General features: G+C 39.2%; 2 protein-coding genes across 4 annotated transcripts in view; one reads left to right on the forward strand and one right to left on the reverse strand.

Moving 5' to 3' along the window:
* LOC121290376 (AP-1 complex subunit sigma-2) overlaps nt 1-10,805 on the forward strand; it is a 49,420-nt gene extending 38,615 nt beyond the window's left edge. For both annotated transcript variants that reach the window (XR_005945789.1, XM_041210768.1), the window contains one exon: nt 9,364-10,805. Coding sequence is in view for 1 of the 2 variants with exons in the window: in XM_041210768.1 (XP_041066702.1) it covers nt 9,364-9,411 (48 nt within the window). In the remaining variant the exon portion in view is untranslated. The remainder of the gene's footprint in view (nt 1-9,363) is intronic.
* Nucleotides 10,806-13,477: 2,672 nt separating this feature from the next.
* zrsr2 (zinc finger (CCCH type), RNA-binding motif and serine/arginine rich 2) overlaps nt 13,478-19,617 on the reverse strand; it is a 38,956-nt gene continuing 32,816 nt past the window's right edge. For both annotated transcript variants that reach the window (XM_041210767.1, XM_041210766.1), the window contains exons 11-12: nt 16,055-16,976; nt 13,478-13,700 (exon numbers count right to left, since the gene is read on the reverse strand). In XM_041210767.1, the coding sequence (XP_041066701.1) occupies nt 16,057-16,976 (920 nt within the window). In that variant the 3' untranslated portion in view covers nt 13,478-13,700; nt 16,055-16,056. The remainder of the gene's footprint in view (nt 13,701-16,054; nt 16,977-19,617) is intronic.

Raw genomic sequence — 19,617 nt, forward strand, 5'->3', positions numbered from 1 at the left:
AAATCTGGTTGGGAACTTTCTTTAAAAATTAGTATAATTTTACCTTTAAAAGTTGAGACAGAGGCTTTAAGGAAACTGTAACCAGTATAACATGTATATTTCAAAAATCCATACGGAATGCCAAAACTCATTTCTCATTTTTGTTCTTTTTCCATAACTTAAAGCTTTTGTGTATTTGAAATTGGGCCTTTGTGTGTAGCTATCTGTTTACTATAACTGATCTGGAGGGCTAATGCAAAAACAGGACATGCTGGCAATACACATGCATTTATAGAGGGGGAAGACAGGTTAGTATTTGTATTCAACTGTACAGGTCATTTTTCTCCATAGTTCCCGGTAGATCTGTGTGTATTTTGTGTGTTTCCAGATTGTTCCCTTTGTGTGTGAAGAGAATAGATGGGTTAACACTTTGTGTTGACTTAAGGGAGAATCTATAAACCCAAAGCCCATCTCTTCTCTTCAGCTATTCTAACAGAGCAGCTTTCTATTTGAGGTGTTCTCTGTTTGTTAGATTGATTTTCTTTGTCTCTGGGAGGTAAGTATGGAGTTTCTCGTCTTTATCTCATCTTGAATTGACAAGCGATTTGAGGTAAGACTATTTGTAAGTGGTAATGATGCGGTCCTGCTATGCTAAAGGATGTTAAGATATCGTTCCCCCTTCCTCAGTCTTCCTTTTGCCATTCAAACACATTGTACTTTTTCATCAATGTTTTTGATATGTGAATGTAGCCATTAACTGCTTAAGCAATCCTAGCTGTTGGTGATTTGCTATTCGTTAATCAATGTAATGTGTCTGTAGAATATATTTTTAAAAGTTGCCTTTTTAATGAAGCAGCATCCTTGTTTCAGCATGCTGTATGTGCTGCCTCTTGTTAACCTTCTGCGTTTTGCTTTCTGATTTGATATCATGGTGACAGGCTTCAGCACTTAGGAATTCATTCTGCATGGGCGGACCAGGAGTTTAACATCTGTACATGTTATCTTTTTGTACTGACCCTGAATTTCACCCCACAGTTGTTAAAGTGTTAATATGATCTGCATGCTCTTTACACAAGACAATGTTGGCATTTTATTTCTTTTGTTCCCCTGTAGCCGCGCCATGAATATTTTAATGTTCCTGTGTACTAATGCCTTGGCTCATCTTGCCCGGTGGTGATTTGGAGGAGATGACGATGGCTGCTTTGCTGTTGCTGGAATGCTGTCCTGGGCTGTTTGAAGCTGTTCAATTGAACATAACGCAAATAATTAAATGTAACAAGAACATCAATGCTTTGCTCTTTGTTGTGTTCTAGCAGTCTAGTGTGCATAGGTTTTGAAAGACGCCACATATATGCAAGTCTTTCTTTTATATGCAATTTATGTCTGTGCTCTGTTCATTGCAATCTTGTTCTTTGTAATCTTTGTTCTAATCATAAAGCTGCAACGTTAATTATGTTAGATTTACTGGCACTGGGCCTGTTTCGTTTGGGTTCACTGCCATTTTAATATGCAACAAGCAGGTTTGCTACCCCTATGTTTAGCCTCCTCTGACGATCCTCAAGCTTTGTTTCATGCGACGTCTATGGTTAATGTAACTGAATTTTCACTAACTTTTCAAACAAGAAGTCCTTATGAATGGTTATTGATGGATGCTGCACCTTTTTGATGAGATGATATTTGTACTAGCAGCCTGCAGAATGTGATAATCAGCGAAACAAGTCTAGAATCAGCTTCAGTCTTCAGGGATATAGCTAATGGGTAAGACAGGATTGGAACTGATTGATGACTTAGAACACAGAAAAGTAACTATTTGCCACTTTGGTGTTAATATAGGCAATTTTGGTCAATCAATTGTCCTCTCTCCCCTTTCTGGGTTTAGCTTAATTTGCTAGCTGAAGAAAATTAACTCATAAAATGTAGATTTAAATCCATTTTACTGTCAAACTACAGTAAGCTGAAATATTCAGTTTAACTGTAAACTTTTGACTGACATTCTTTCATGGCCATAGTTTCTGGCCTCTATAGGGTTATATGTTGAAAGCTCGCTAGCTCTCAGTAAAGCTCCTTTAGTGGTTTGTAGTGGGTATGTCATTTATACTGTATTGTGCCTTGGCCCTTTGCCTCTTTCCCCCTCTGGATATCAGAGGGTGATGCTCAGAAGCTTTGAAAGAGTTAATGCATGCCATGCTGAACTGCTTCCTGAGGGTAGGTTCAGAATATCAAGGGGGAGGGAAAAATACTTTTACCACCTAACTGTGTCTTCCCCAGAAGAAGCATGGCATTTTTATTTTGTCTTTTTTACTCTAGTGCCATCGTAGCTTTACCAAAGAGATGTTCAATTTGTCTGTTCTTCCCTCTGCTGTCCAATATGTGCAAGGTAGCTTCATACCTTCTGTACCAATGCCAAGTGTTTTTGTTCAGTGCTTCACGTGTTAACTGTGACACCAAACTGTGTGTATTATCATCATTACAGTATTAGATTTTTGAAACAGCTGGCAATGTGGTTTGATATTTAGTGATAATCTAGTTTCTTCAAACTCTTGACTGCCATGGTGTGTGTGTATTAGGCCTCCATGTATATAGTAGTGTTCTGAGTTAGAGAAAACAGGAATTATCCATGTGCCGCACTTCACCCAGCAGAGTTAATGGTGAAGGTATGCTGGCCTCAGACTGAGGAAATGCTGCTGGAATGAGATCAGTTTGGAGGAGTTTTCCTTGCTATGTCCTATTATTCCAATAAGGTTACATAATTTTGAGTTTTAATAATGTAACCTGATGCTGTGAAGCTGCCTTTTATAACGATAGCAATTTGATATGGTTATTGGATCATGCATGGAGTTGGGCAGAATATTTTGTTTGAATGGAGGGATTGGTATATTTTACTGTGTCTTAGTGTCCAGTGTAATTTTACAGTTTGTTTTATTCATGTTTTTCTTTGTTCCTGGTCAATTTTATATATATTTTCTCCTTTACATTCCCCACATTATCATTATGGTCAGCAAAGAAAGTGGGTGCAAAATGAAAATGGCAGAGAATGCAATCAGTGAGTGGCTCTAGGGAGATTTGGTCACAAGGTGGTGTGAATAAAGCATTAGCAATGTGGATAAATGAGCAAGCACAAAGTACTGGCATCTGAGTCATAAATGCAAATTGTAAAGCAGCAGAGGGACCAGTGCTAGAGCTGCAGTGGTGTGGACTGGTGAGAACATGTCAGTGGCATAGCTAGGGGCGTACTCTTTCCCTGTCTCTTTTGAATAAAACTGTGTACCAACGTTGACCCTTTCTACTTGTGAAACAAGTTTGTAACGAAGGATCCTGTTGAAGCAGTGAGTTAGAAGATGAGATCTATCTTCTATCCTCCTCCATAAAAAAGCTTGTGTGTTTCTTTGTGCAAAATGCCATTAATTTGGACCTGATCAGGGAAAAAGTATTGACTCCAAATTTCCCAGAAATAGCACTCACTGTATGAGCAATAGGTTACATTACAATGGCCTAATGTGTATATCTGCTTCTGTTTTATAGACATATTAATTAATATCTTCGGTATACAACAATATTCTTTGCAGCCTTGATTTTTCTATTAACCAAGTTTTATTGCATTTCATTTTCCTTTTGGGAGTTACGAAGTAAAAGCGTCTCATTCTCATGCTATAAACTTAACACTACCTTCTTTACTGGAAGCTGCAATGTCCATTGAACAAATCAAACCTACATGCATCTCTCTGAAGTTGATATCCAGAGTAGAAATCATCTGGAGTTTCTAGCCCCAAGTGAATTAAGTCTGTTGCCAATTCAAGAGACATTTACCTTTCAAATAGTGCCTGAGGCAGGTTCTTCCCCCTGCTCCCACCAGCCTCACAAGAGAAAGATAAAAACAAAAAACTGCGGATGCTGGAAATCCAAAACAAAAACAGAATTACCTGGAAATTCTGGTGCAGGTCTGGCAGCATCGGCGGAGAAGAAAAGAGTTGACGTTTCGAGTCCTCATGACTCTTCAACAGAACTGAGTGAATATTAGGAGAGGGGTGAAATATAAGCTGGTTTAAGGTGGGGGGGAGAGAACTTTGGGGGGGGTAGTGTGGTTGTAGGGACAAGCAAGCCGTGATAGGAGCAGATAATCAAAAGATGTCACAGACAGAAGGACAAAGAGGTGTTGAAGGTGGTGATATTATCTAAACGAATGTGCTAATTAAGAATGGATGGCAGGACACTCAAGGTACAGCTCTAGTGGGGGTGGGGTGAAAAGGCTAACAGGGCATAAAAGATATAGATTTAAAAATAATGGAAATAGGTGGGAAAAGAAAATTAATTTATATTAATTTATATAGATTTTTCTTTTTCCACCTATTTCCATTATTTTTAAATCTATATCTTTTATGCCGTTGGTCTTTCCACCCCACCCCCCCTCCCTAGAGCTGTACCTTGAGTGTCCTGCCATCCATTCTTAATTAGCACATTCGTTTAGATAATATCACCACCTTCAACACCTCTTTGTCCTTCTGTCTGTGACATCTTTTGATTATCTGCTCCTATCACTGCTTGCTTGACCCTATAACCCCCCCCCCCCACCTTAAACCAGCTTATATTTCACCCCTCTCCTAATATTCACTCAGTTCTGTTGAAGGGTTATGAGGATTCGAAACGTCAACTCTTTTCTTCTCCGCCGATGCTGCCAGACCTGCTGAGTTTTTCCAGGTAATTCTGTTTTTGTGTCACAAGAGAAAGGATTTGCTCCCATCCTAGTGGTAAGCAATTGGTCTACAATACTGCTTTCCCTTCTGGGATATGCATCAACAAATATTTGCCTGCCTTTCATAGGCTGCCTTCTCAGGCAAGTTATTATATCAACCCCTGTAAGCTGAGAGTTTAAAACTGCTCAGCTTTTTACCCTGCAAGTATGCTGTATTCTTTTCTGTAACATAGATGATTACAGATGAGCATACCCAGGGAGTTACACTGAATGCTTCAACTTCCTTCTAAATCAGTTTACCATGAGCCTGAAGTATAGATTTGTGGAACAGCCTCTTGGTTTACCTTCACATTGATGGTTTGAAATATGAACCATGAAGTGAATGTGGACACTGCAGATGGCACTGCTTCAGTTTTCACTGATAGATGTTATAAACCATATCAGATAATGAGTTGATGTAGTTGTAAGCCTGTTAATCATCACAGACTATCTGAAGGCTCTCTTGTTGTCAAATACTGTGATTATTCCCGGTATATTTTTGTTTTAACTCATCTTTGTAGCACTATGAATTAATTTAACAGTATGTTTCTGCATTATCAGCCTTGGATTGATGCAGTTTTATTTGTGACCCAAGTAGAGCTCTTCATTTTGTTGGGGGACAGGGGAGTGGGGGGAAGAAGAGGAAGAGTTACCTTATCCAAGGTAATAATGCAGTCCCCATGTACAAAGATACATTTCAGGGATCAAGTCTGCTTTCACAGTTCCAGCTTTTTAAAAAGTGTATATTTTACACTAACTGATGTTTGCTTCTAAGTTCTGCTCTGATTGTTTTTGGCCTTTGTTGCTGTGCATTGAGCTGACTGAAATTGTTCATGGCTTTTTTTAGTAATTGTAAGTAACAGCTTGCTTTAAGCTTATGTTCTCTAAAGCGCATGCTTCTGGCATGTTATAAATAAAAACCTTCCTGCATGCATCAGATGCTGTTTTCTGTGGCTATGTTTTATATGCATCTAAGCTTCTAATTGCTAATCTGTTGTGTATTTAAGGTGTTATACTGATTAGAAATGGTGACATTGCTGAATGAGTACGGTCATGATGAACAGCGTCAGCACCTGCCTTGAAAGGTCTATGAACAAGAAACATAACCTTGTTTTAGCTACTCACTTACCAATTTCCATAGTTTCTGCTTCCCTCCTGCAAGTTCACGGCCATCCAAGCTTAGGCTTTAATATCTGAGATGTTTGAGTATTACTGCCCCAATTAAACTAATCATCAGCAATTAAACAATGTTTTTCTGGGAGGCAGGTTTTAAAACTTCTCTTTTGATTCTGGATACCACCATCATCTTTTAACCAATTTTTTTCTGTACCGAAAAAGTGAGGTTTGCTATGAAGCATTTGCTTGGTGTTTGCAAACAATTTTGTGTCTTGGTTTTAAATACTGTCACCTAATTTAATAGGAATTGTTTTCTTTTACTGTATAATCCTTTTATAAGTGTTGTTGTTGGAGTATGAAACACATGCCAGAGTGTTGTCGTCTCATCGATTAGAATACATTCAGACAATTCAAAGATATGAGACCTTGAGGTCGCATGCTTTTGCCCAAACTAAACTGGGAGGTTACATTAATCACAGGGATAATCCTTTCCAAAGCAGTTTTTATTTATTAATAACCTGATTTTGCCTTTTTATTAAAAGTTGTCAAATTATTAGCCTGTCAGCCCATTTAAAATTATGATAAAGCTTTTTCATGTCTTGAATTCTAGCTGTTAAATGGGTTATTGTTCTTATGGTCTGTTTTTCCTGAAGTTCAGATGGGTATCTTCATACGCAGCTGAATGCAGGGTCTGCTTAGTTAGGTTAGGCTTTGTGCAAATCTCATGTCCAGTGTGTCTACTTTTTTATTCTTTCATGGGATGTGAGCGTCACTTGTAATGCCAGCATTCGTTGCCCTTGAGGAGGTGGTGGTGAGCTGCCTTATTGAATTGCTGCAGTCCATGTGGTGTGGGTACACCAGAGTGCTGTTAGGAAGGGAGTTCCAGGATTTTGACCCGTTGAAGGAACGGTGATATATTTCCAAGTCAGGAAGGTGTGTGACTTGGAGGGGAACTTGCACATGGTGTTTCTGTGCAGCTGCTGTTTTTCTTCTCAGTGGCCATGGTTGCATGTTTGGAAGGTACTGTTGAAGGGAATAAGGTTATAGTTTGTGCTGGGAGCTCTGCATGTTTACTTCTTCAGCCTATTTTTAAAAAAGACAATTTTTGTGAATCTGATTAGTCGCTCAGAAATTGTAGGGTCAAATGCACCAATGGCAAGCTCACTTTGTGACCACAGATCCAAAGCACAACACATCCGATAACACTAATCATCAATTTATTTTAGAAAGACACAATGAAGTGTGCATGAGTTCCCAAACTTGAGTCCAAAATTAGTAAACAACAGCTTTGAGATTGTGATGAAAAATTGTATCGAAGTAAGTTACGTGATACAGATGCATTGTGCTGATTCTTGCTGGGCTAGGTATGACAGCACGTGAGTAAATTCAATCTCCTACACAGAATGGGTCCAGTCGCACTTTATAGCCATGTTAAAAGGCAAGTCCTTTGATCTAATTGGCTAACTTTAAACATTTCTTGACTCTTACCTTGGAACTGATTAATGACATTTAGAAGTTCCCCAAACATTTTAAAATGAATAACCTCATAGCTCATTCTGCTTGCTTCTCACCGGCAGGGGGTCACATAGAATTATGCAAGAGTTTGGCACCTGGAACCTGACAAAATCATAATCAGCTATCTCCTATTCCAGTTTAGATCCTGTGTTCAGATTATAGGAACATTAGCTGAGCTTGTATCTCAGAATTATTTATCAAAAAATTCTATTCAAAATTAATATGGGAAGCATTTGTAAATAGCTGATTTAACCTACTCCTAAAGTAGATCCTTGTTCATGGGATATTTAATTTTCTTCAACTTTTGCTGCTGCTGAGTTGATTATTTCAATTTAAACTTGCTAAAGATCTTGGGACAGTTCACTTGTCAAGGAGATTCTGACACGGTTTATATCCATTAATGTCATCGTGGATTTGTTCATGCTTCAAACATTTCTGGTGCTTTTCACTGAGTGTTTATTCAGAATGGTGCCCAGCATTGGATGTACCTTGAACTACTCAGCACTTCAGATTTTATTTGCAGCTCCTTCACTCCCATCTTTAAATCTGACTTCCAAGTTTTCATATTCATGGTTCATGTCACCACAGAGAAGAATCAGCCAAATTGAAGGTACAGGAAGTAACCTTGAAGTAAAATGTTCTAATTTCAGCTGTGTACACCATTTATTAACTGGGTAAATGAGCAGTTTACTGTCTGGCAAACCTTTCTACTTGGAGGCATGCGAGAGCAGCCTACGGTAACTCTTCCCTCTGTCCTCTGTAGCAGCTGTTTGATACCTCGTCACGGGTAACCTAGCTGAGGTTGGGCACTCACTATGGATTATCAGCAATGAGCTCATGTCCTTTCCCTCTAGTTGTGACACACTAGTATGTTAACCTACCAGCTCATGCTCTCAATGTTTTCTGTGCATGCTTAAATACTGTTGTGTTGTTTCATTGGATAGCTTTAGTATGCTTTTAGCAATCATAAATGGAAGACGTTGATAGTTTAGTGTCATTCCTAGTCACTGACCTCATTATTTTACACACAAATTGGATCACTATTCTGAAGCTTTCTTCCTTGGGATTATTTATGAGACTGATTACTCTCCATTTTAATTATAATTTTCTTTGAAGTTATTAAGTTGTTTCATTAGGCTCAGAGGTTCAAAGGGAAGTGTAGGATTTATTTGAGTTAGCAAAAACAGTATCGTAATATCTTGTGAAGTGCAAAATTATTTTTGTGATTGAACCCCCTCTCTTCCCCCACCCCCAGTCTTCCTTTGTTTGCCTTCCCCTCTCAAATTGTGGGCGTGATGTAAATGATTGCACCAGTGAGATGTTAATCAGTATAAGTAACTGGATAACAATACTTTCCATCTTTCTTCAGCATGCTTATACTTTTTCTTTCTTGTCCTTTTGCCACACCCCTAATTAGGATGCCAAAGTAAGTTGTAATATTGCATCGCCTGTGAATTCCAAACTTGTTACCCCTCTGAATAATACCCACTCACTCTACTTGTAAAGTGTTAACTGCTTTTGAAACTTCTGGTGTCTTCCCACCCTCATTTATACAAAGTAGTGCACTAGTGCCCCATTGGTTGGAATTGTGCCATCTGGATTTGAACTTGCAGTTCCCTGTTGGAGGGATTGATCTTAGTCAGTTTATGGGTGGGGAGAATATAAAGTAAAAGCCAGATCCTGTCTCAGTGGAGGGAAGTTAATAGGTCATGTCACTGCAGGCTGCTCTTTCATTTCTCCTGAGTACCTAGTTCCAGATATAAAAATAACTCCCTTTACTGGGCATCGGTGTAGTACTGCATTAAAGGAGGGACTGGAGAAAATAAACGTTGAAATTGGAAAAGGAAGGCAGGTTTTTTAAAACCGTTCTATACATGGCACCCCCAAACACACCATCTTTTTCTAGTGATTATCCTCATTTTCCCATTTTTATATTTTTTACACTTTTTGTGCACATAATTTGACTCCGACACCAATTCATTGTTTAAATTTGATTACCAAAATGTTTAATTTTGCCTCCACAGGAAGCTGAGACCCCCCGTAGCGTGCTGGAAGAAATTGGACTCACATAAGTCTTTCGTTAAAGTGAATCTTACCCCAAATATTTCAATCTAGATTTCACTGCTTTAATTGTAATGTTGGCTACTATTGCAGGATGCTGTCTTTTTATTTTTTTTGGTGTTTTGGTTAGAGAAGTTGAACTTCCAACATTTTTCATTATGTTAAAAAAAGGGATATTTTTGAGTTCAAAATTTGAGTTAAATGGAGGCTTGGCTTAAATTCATAAGGTTGACAATGTTTCCTTTTTTCCAAAATGCAATGAAAATGAATATTTATGAGCAGTGCGACTATTTGCAGTATGTGACATGAGCTGCAAACTAGCGGGTCTATACAAACCGACCTCCCCATGTTGATACTGTTTAGTTGGCTCGAGGAATCGGACATGATGTTTGTTATCAATTATTGTTAAATGCAAGTTGCCCTCTTTTTTGCTAAAGTGAAAATCCTTCTTCAGAGTGGCAAGGTGCCATATTTTTCATTTGTATCACGTATATGTTCCAGCCTCAGTTTATGCTTAAAATCAAAAGTTCACAATATACCAAAGCAACCAGTGTTGACAACTATTTTTGTGTTTTGAAAACTAATTTATTTTTTAAATGCATTTTTGCAGCCTACATCCATGGGCTTGGTTCAGTTTGTATTTTTAATAATCTCAAAATCAGATGTGTCTTTAAAAGGGTCACTCATATCAGTGGAACGTGATACAATTTAAGAGGGATAAGGAAAGGGATTTAGTTCAGTAGTGTGCTGTAATCATGTAAAAAAAAATCAATTTTCAATTATGTAGAGTAACGTTTGATACCAGTGTGGTACCTGCAGTTCTTCTGAGGTCTGAGCTTCACTTCTGATATCTGGCACTATTGCCCCTCATCAGAAGAAACAGATTGCTGAAGCTTCATTTGACACTAATCAGTTTACATTTTAAAAAGGTTTGAATCAGTTATGAATACAGTATATAGTTTTGCTATTCCAAATATGTAAAAAGAAATCAAAGTATTGTCAGTTTACAAAACAAATGATTATAGTTTTCAATAGTGGTGAGTAATTTCGATTGTTTCTCCGAAACATTTTTGTACGCTTTTCAACTGAGCTTGGTCTTATGGTGATGATTTATTCAATGTTGTTTCAAAAATAATCTTGTTCCTCAAGCCAAATCATGCCGTTCAACTTGGTTTACAGGTGTTTAAATTCATTTTCGGTCAATTAGTCAATAGCTTAACTAATTTGTGTTCTGCAAAAACGTAGCAAGCGTGTATCTGTTTAAATGCTGCTGACTAGCCAATGCTGGCGTAAAGCTGTGTGGTCATCCAGCGGTTTAATGTCTTCATTTTTCATGAACACAGTGAAAGTATTACAACATACATGTACAAGAGACAAAATAATAAATGTGATTTGTAATATAAAATATGTCTGGTGTACATTTTGGAGACATCGACTCATTTTTAAAGTAAATTCACTAAAGAATCAATACAGCTGATTTATAATTGAAGTGCATTTCACTATAATAAATACAGAAAATACCTTTTAACTGCCTCAGTGATTTTACATAGTCTGCCTGATGCCCGGGTATAGTTATGGGTGATTTGTAGATGTTTCAGGTATTTACTGTTTCCCCTTTGTCAGAATAGGGTTCAAAGACATTCTTCTGGTTTACTGTCATTTACAATGTCTTTCTGGCTTGATACTTGTGAGAACAGATTTTTTGAGATATAAAAAGAATCGAAGTCAATTGGATTCAGTAGCAAAATGACTGTTGTCCAGACCCTTATTTTGAGTAGTACGCAATTCTGGTAACAATCATGGGAAAGATCACTTCTTCAAAGGGGACTGTAATGAGTAACAAGGATGACTGAATGTCAGGAGTTTATCAATAGCTCATTATTTGCAGTGACACCCTGCCTTTTTGATTAGGGTACCAATGCTGATTCAATTGGAACCCAGCCCAAGTCAAAGAAATAATTTTTTCCTCAGCAAACTTGGATGCGTGGCTTTCCATTTCTCCATCTAGTTTTCCTTTAGAAAGCATTCTAAGTACATGGGAGAAAAGGGAATCAAAAAGCTCAAGATATAGATAAAACAGGAGGAGACTAGAGTGGAGTACATACCCAGCAAATTGTATGCTATGCAGTCTAAGTAAAAATTAACTGCACTGCAGAGACCTCCCTTTCAGTGTCAGGTGGTAGCATTCCTGCCTCTTGTCACAAGGTTCTACTCCCAGATTCAAGCACAAAAATCTCAGCTGACATTCCACAGTTATGAGACATGAAATCAAAGCACTTTATAGAAGAGCAGAGAGATTTTCCCTGGTGGCCTGGTCAATATTTATCCCTCAACACTACAAAAACGTTATCTGGTTATTATTGCATTGCTGTGTGAAAATTGGCTGCCACATTTCCCATGTTTCAACAGCCTTTGTTGGCTGTATTTTGGGATGTCTGATAGTTTTGAAAAGCACTATATAAATACAAATTTGTTCCCAAATAGCATTGTTACACAAAATGAGCTATCAGTGAATTAACAATGAGTGCATTTAATGTCATTGTTTTGCTTCCTCTTGTAGACACTACCACAATATTAACCTCTTCCAAAACAACTAAGTCCATGTTGCATTCTCAAGATAGTCACCTGGACTTGCTTTTGTAATATATAGATACTGGTAACAAAAGACCAAAGGAAATCCCACAACATAGGTAGTAAGGTAAACAAAATACAATGAAAATAAATCTACAAGAACAGGTGTTTTTTTGATTGCTCTATGATGAGCCAAGATCAACCCTGGTCATAGATGCTTGTCACATTACTGGACAGCTTCTCTGCTTCAGCCCTCTCCTTCCTGCACAGCCAGTACTGTTCTTCAGGTGGTGGGAGTGGAGGCCATTGAGCACCTCAGTGAGCTGCAGGAGATCTTGAACACTGTGGTGGTGATTGGGCCTAGAGTTGCTAGGCTGCTAGTTCAGCCTCCCAACCCAGAGATGTACAAGGTGTGAGTGGTGATAGACCATTCCTTCACCAGCACTGCTGTTGTGGAACATTGAGTCCCAGGAGAGGAAAGCCAAATGTTAATAAGAACATGCTAACACAACAGCTGACAGTAAGGTAGCAACCAGCAAGAAAATAATGGCCTTAAAGAATGACAGACATCCAAGACCAAATGGTTTCCATTCCAGGGTTTTAAAGGACGTAGATAAGAACACTATTCTCCAACTATAATCTTCCAAAGTTCTGATTTGCAAACTGTTCATTTACATTAGAAAATTGCACATCACTTGGCTATTTCAGAATGATGAGAAAAGGAAACTTGGAAAATATCTGTTGCAGGAAATTACTAGAGTCTAGAAGAATAGGATGACTGAACAAAAGTTTTCCACTCATCAGTCAGCATGGATTTGTAAAGGGTAGGTCATGCCTAACAAATGATTTTTTTTTGAAGTGGTAACTAAGGTAGTGAAAAGTGTCTGGGTGTAGTTCAGAAGCTGGGAATTCTGCAGAGTAACTCACATCCTGACTCCTCAAAGCCTGTCACAAGTCAGGAGTGTGATGGAATTCTCCCCACTTGCCTGGATGCGTGCAGCTCCCACAATCAGGAAGCTTGACATCATCCAGGACAAAGCAATCCACTTGATTGGCACATGGTATGCGAGTAGGAGATGGTGGAGTTCCCATCTGATTTGGAAATACTATCATTGATGAAAATCCTGGAACTCCCTTGGTAACAAATGTGGGTGTACCTACACCACATGGACTGCAATTAGGGATAAATGTGACCTTGTCAGCAACATTCACATTCAATGGAAAACTAAATAAAACTTAGTTTTGAACAACCAGATTAATGTAATACACCATGCCCTTTTGTGATAAGTGAGGGTCAAGTACAATGGAATTTGCAAAATTAATAAAAATTCTTACAAAAGAATTCTCATTCTGTATTCTGGTTTTACAAAAGTAGACATATACAGTATATTAGCAAAGGTCTCATGTTGGATAGGATGCATAATGCAAATATTATACAGTATACAATTATCCTGATTAATTTGCAGTCGACATATAATTTAAAATACTGTTTGACTACATCAGGAACCAGGCCATAATGAACTTTAATCCAAGACTTTAAATACATGTCTAGAATATCGATTGATGATTGTTTAACACTTATCAAAACAAATATAAAACAAAATGTACATAAAGGATGAGTTTATTAAAAATGGAGTTTGTGCATTGTCCTCAGTCGTTTTCTTGATTCTGCAGTTGATCTACGTAGTTTCATTTTTCATAAGCTTTTAGATTATGACAAATCACAACTCTGAAATATATACAAAAAAATTACCTGTCACATACCACAGTAGTCTTGATTTTATTTCCCAAAAGTACCAAGATTTGACAGGACAATCAACAGGGCTGTGCCAGGTGATGATTCAGAAATTTTTAACTTGCTTTTTCAAAATTTAAAATCTTATTCACAATCAGCAGGGAGCAGCAATTCAGTCTGTTGAAAGAGCGGCCATGCTTAATCCTGTTTTACCCTGTAAGTTCCTCTTCGTCAACTCTTTTTTAAAATTATTTGTGGAATCAGCTTTCAACACCTTCCTTTGCAGATGGCGCATCCTAGAGTCCAACCACTCGAGTGAAAACACTTATTCCCATCTTCCCTATGGCTTTTTTGATAATGATTTTAAATCTATCATCACTGGTTATTGACCCACTCATTAGAGTAGTTTTTCTCAATCTCTATCAAATCACTCATCTCGAAAGCCTCTATTAGGTCATCTCTTAACCTTCTGTGTTCCAAGAGGAACAGTCCTAGCTTTTCTAACCTTTCTACATAACTGAAGTCCCTCATTCCTGGTAAACCACCTCTGTACCTTTTCCACCACAACCATACCTTTTCTGAAGTGTGGTGTCCACAATACTCCAGCTGAGGTCTAACCAGTGATTTAGAAAGTTTAGTATGATCTGTCTGCTTTTATATTCTGTGCCTCTATTTATGAACCCAAATAATCCTTTACTTTTAACCACCTCATCAACTTGCTGTCACCTTTAAGGATTTTTGTAAATGGACAACAAGGTCTTTCTGCTCATCTACATTTTTCAATATCCTGCCATTTATGGTGCACTGTCTTTCTATATTAATCCTCCCAAAGTGCGTCACTTCACACATCATACTGAACTCCAAGCTTCTGGCCATTTCACCATCCTGTCAGTTATTCTGAAGCTTATAACTATCCTCACTATTATATACTACATTGCCAAGTTTTATATCATCTATAAACTTCATAACGCTGCCGCATTTTCCAGCACTCCACTTGGTATGACTTTAAGATGGAACACGGTGCTGGGTGAGCTGTCTCAAAGAGCGACAGGGAACAATTATTAATTGAGGTTTCTCCTTCCACCCCTCTCAGGGTGGAAGATAGCTATCTCCTTCCTTTAAAAAGGAATAGGATGGCTATCTGAAAAGAATGTGCAACGTTGCGAGGATAAGGCAGGGGAGGGGGGTACTAGGTAGAATGCTCTTTCAGAGAGCCAGTGTAGACTCGATGGGCCGAATGGCCACCTCCTGCACTCTGCACTGTAAACATTGAAATTCTGGATTGTATTTCAAAGACCAGACTCAATTTCATTTAGCTCAGTCTGTTTCCAATGGTCTTTTCCTCCCCCATTAAAGAAAAGGGAAGGACTGAGTGCAGTGTGACACCACTACCACTATGAATTGTGGAATTCAGCTCTATCGCCCATCTTTATTTTTGCTAAAAACCAACTGCAACCAACAAACAAAATGTACAATCAAAACTGATGGATTTTCCAGACAGGCTATGCAAAAAATCCATTCAAATTATGTTTTGAAAAAGTTCTTATTGCTCCAACTTTTAAAAATGAAAGTATTCATGGAGGAATGAGATTCTGTTCAAAAAATGATTCTGACACTCAGGATATTCGGTCTAGGATCCTCCTTAAATCCCATTGTTCAGTCTTGCTTCCGATTAAAAGCTGGGCTCTGGCTGGGATCCTGAGCAAGGATGGATAGGTGGGGTTGGGATTCTTTCTGGGCAGCCCAGAGGGGTCCTGAGGAATGCTTCCCTCCTCGCACACCCTAGTGTGAACTGTTGGAATTTGTTGGTGTAAAATCACATACACAATACCTCGGACCAGTATTCTTGGGTTTAACCTGCCCACCAGTGGCAACAATTTTTCATTGTTTACCCACAAGGTCCCACTCTACCCTTTACTCTCTGCTCCTCTGTCTCTCCCACTCTCCCTGTTACTCTCTGCTCCCTCCTCCCTTTTACTCTCTGCTTGTGTGTCACCCCCACTCTCCCCTTTACTCTCTGCTCCCGTTTCTCCCACTCTCCCCATTACTCTCGGCTCTTCTGTCTCTCTCCCATTCTCACCTTTACTGGCTGCCACACAATCTTGCTGATGCTGGTCCTCTGCCATCCCCATTGAAGCCCTTAATCCACCAACGCTGTAGTTCCCAACCCAAGCTGGTAACCCTCAATACCCAGTATCATCACCTGAATCCCTAGATCTCTGTCCTAGTTTCCTGAACATTCTGTCTCCCTAGCCAGAGCTCCGGTCTCCTGACTCTTCCTCCCACTCCCCCCCCAATTTGAAAATACTGCAGCATTTTGCCTAACAATGTTTGTAAGGAATACTCACCTTCACTCATCTACAACTTCTGTTTCAGTCATGTCTTCCAGTTTGACAGGCACTGTTGAATCACTTGCTGAGCTCTTTGTACTTGGAGAAGTGGAAGGGCTTCTTGCTTCAGGATTACCCATGGGGACCTGTGTGTCCTTCTCTATTGAACTAGCTGGAGAATTTCTGGGCTCACTTTCTGATCTTTTTGTTTTGGAATCTTTCGATTTGTTTTCAGACTTGCTCTTGGCTTTCTTCTCTCGCTTCGCTTTCTTTTTGCTTCTTCTGTCCTTGTTTTCAGACTCTCTCTTCCTTTTCCTGTTCCACCCATGAGGACTTCTACTTCTGGATCGTGGCTTACTTTTACTTCTGCTTCGTGATCTCTCTGTCCCTAATCCCTTGCTGCCAGACCGGTCTCTGCTTCTCCCTTTACTCCTGCTCCTGGATCTAGATTTACTTCTGCTCCGCGATCGTTCTTCACTTCTGCTTCTTGACCTACATCTACTCCCATCTCTGCTTCTCGATCTCCTTCGATCTTCACTTCTGCTTCGAGACCTCTGTGATCTGCGTATTTCTTTACTCCGGCTTCTGCGATACCTCTCTCTGCTTCGTGACCTTTTCCTGTCCTGACTCCTACTCCTGGACCTCTGTAACCGTCTCCTATCTCTGCTTCTGCTTCTCTTCCTTTTCCTTTCAGACTCTCCGGATCTCCTCTGTATTTTGTCTGGACTACAGCTATACCGCCTCCTAGATCGACTGTGGTAATCATGACGATAGCTTGCTCTTTCACGTCTCTCATGGTATTTATTAGAATAGGATTTTGTTCTGTCTGGTGAGATGTAAAGGTCTCGGTCAGCCTCCCAGAACTCGCTATTAGGATTCCTGAAGACATGAAGGAAGTTGCAGTGTTTTCCTCTGGGGCATTTGCGTCTTTCATAAAGTCCTGTTGAGCAAATTAATAAAATCTTTACAAAATGTCACTGGCTCCCGATAACATTCAACTAGCAATAATCAAATGATTCTACAATTTGACAGCCTAATGTGAACATGTGACATTGAAATCTAAAAACACACTAGAAACAAATGCCCATGAACTCATCCAGCCAGATGGACTGTCAGATTCAATGAAGCAAATTTCGATTATAGAACCACAGAAATGTATAAAAAGGCAGACATTTAGCCTGGGGTCCATGCCGCGCCTGTGTAACAGCAACTCAGCGGGTCCCACTCCCCTGCCCTTTCCCCATATTTATTTGGTTGCTTATCCAATTCCCTTTTGAAAGCCACAATTGACCCTGCCTCCAACACACTCTCAGGCTGCGCATTCCAGGTCCTAACCATTCACTGCATAAAAATAATTTTCCTCATGTCTCCATTGCTTCTTTTGTCAACTACCTTAAATCTATGCCCTCTGATTCTTGATCCTTCCACCAATGGGAACAGCTATCTATTATCTACTCTGTCCAGACCACTCATGATTTTAAAATATTCTATCAAATCTCCTCTCAGTTTTCTCTTCTCTAGGAACAGCCCAAACTTCTCCAATCTAACCATGAAATTCATCATTCCTGGAACCATCCTTTTTTGGGTCCTCTCTAAACCTTTCACATCTTTCTGAAAGTGTGGTGCCCGGAATTGGATGCAATACTACAGTTGAGGCTGAATCAGTGTTTTATAAAGGTTCACCATAACTCTCTTGTTTTTCTACTCTGTGCCTCTATTTATGAAGTCTAGATTTAGATGTATGCTCTATTAACCACTTTCTCAATCTGCCCCGCCACCTTCAATGATTTGTATAAATATATCCCCAGATCTGCACTCCCTTTAGAAATGCATCCTTTATTTTATATTGCCCCTGCTTCTACTTTGTACCAAAATGCATTACTTTACATTTCTCTGAATTAAGCTTCATCTGTCACATGTCCACCCGTTTCAACAGCAAATTTTGGAACTATACTCAGTATAACCAAGTCGAAGTTATTAACATATAATCAAGAAAAACAGTAGTGCTAACACCAATACTTTATCCCAGGCTGGAAAACAGAAATTTACCATTATTGCTTCCTGTCACTCAGCCATGCTGCCATTGTCCATTTTATTCCATGGGCCTCAACTTTCCTGACAAGCCTGTTATGTGGCACTTTGTCAAACTTTGAAAATCCATATAAACCACACCAACCGCATTACCCTCATCACCTGTCACATCACCAAAAACCTCAGGCAAGTTAGTTAGACACAATTTAACCTTAATGCTTAAATCCATACAGGATATCCATGATTAATCTGCAATTGCCCAAGTGATGGCTAATTTTGTCCTGGATTATCATTTCTAAAAGCTTCCCCACCACTGAAGTTAAACTGACTGGCCTGTAGTTATTGACTTGTCTTTACTCCTTTTTTTGAACAAGGGTATAACATTTCAAATTCTCCAGTCCTCTAGCACCACCCTCAAGTCTAAACAAGATTGGTAGAATTTGGTCAGTGCATCCGCAATTTTAATTCCCTCAGCATTCTCTGATGCATCCCATCTGATCCTGGTCAGCCTTTCTAATACCTCCTCCATAAATTTTAGCTTATCCAATGTCTCAACTACCTCCTCTTTCACTATGACTGACAGCACTTTCTTTCTTGCTAAAGTCATTGCAAAGTACTCATTTAGTACCTCAGCCATGGCCTCTGCTTCCATGTGTAGATTCCCTTTTTGGCTCTTAATTGGCCCCATCCTTTCTCTTACTATTTATGTGCCTACAGAAGACCTTTGGATTACCTTTTATGTTAGCTGTCAGTCTCTTCTCAGACTCTGTGTCTTTACCCCTCTATTTCCTTTCCATTTGCTCTCTGAACTTTACACATTCATCCTGATTCTTACTATTATCAACCTAACAATTTTATATGCACCCTTTCACGGCTTCATCTTAATTTCTGTCGTCATCAAGGGAGCTCTGGTTTTGGTTGCCCTACCCTTCCCCGTAATGGGAATGTACCTCAACTGTATTGAACTACCTCCTCTTTGAAGTCAGCCCATTGCTCCATTACAGCTATGCTTGCCTATTTTTCATTTCAATTTACCCAGGACAGGTCCATTCGCAATCCACTGAAATTAGCCCTCCTCCAATGAGGTATTTTTTATTCTGGGTTGCTCCTGGTCTTTTTCCAAAGCCAATCTAAACCTCCTGATAATATGATCACTGCTCCTAAATTTTACTCTATGGATGCCTGATCCACCTGACAAACCCCATTCTCCATACAGGATATCCATGATTAATCTGCAATTGCCCAAGTGATGGCTAATTTTGTCCTGGATTATCATTTCTGAAAGCTTCCCCACCACTGAAGTTAAACTGACTGGCCTGTAGTTATTGACTTGTCTTTACTCCTTTTTTTGAACAAGGGTATAACAGAACTGGATCCAGCAATACCTCCTTTCTTGTTGGGTTAGAAATGTACTCAAGAAAATTCTCCTGAACACACTTCAGAAACCCTTCTTCCTCTCTGTCTTCTACACATTTGCTAAGCTACAGAGGGGGAGGAAGAAGAATGGAAGGCCAATAGCGATGGGGGGATACCATTGTCAGGGGATCAGA

Source organism: Carcharodon carcharias, chromosome 18, assembly GCF_017639515.1.
Source record: "Carcharodon carcharias isolate sCarCar2 chromosome 18, sCarCar2.pri, whole genome shotgun sequence".
In the NCBI taxonomy this organism is placed as follows: Eukaryota; Metazoa; Chordata; class Chondrichthyes; order Lamniformes; family Lamnidae; genus Carcharodon; species Carcharodon carcharias.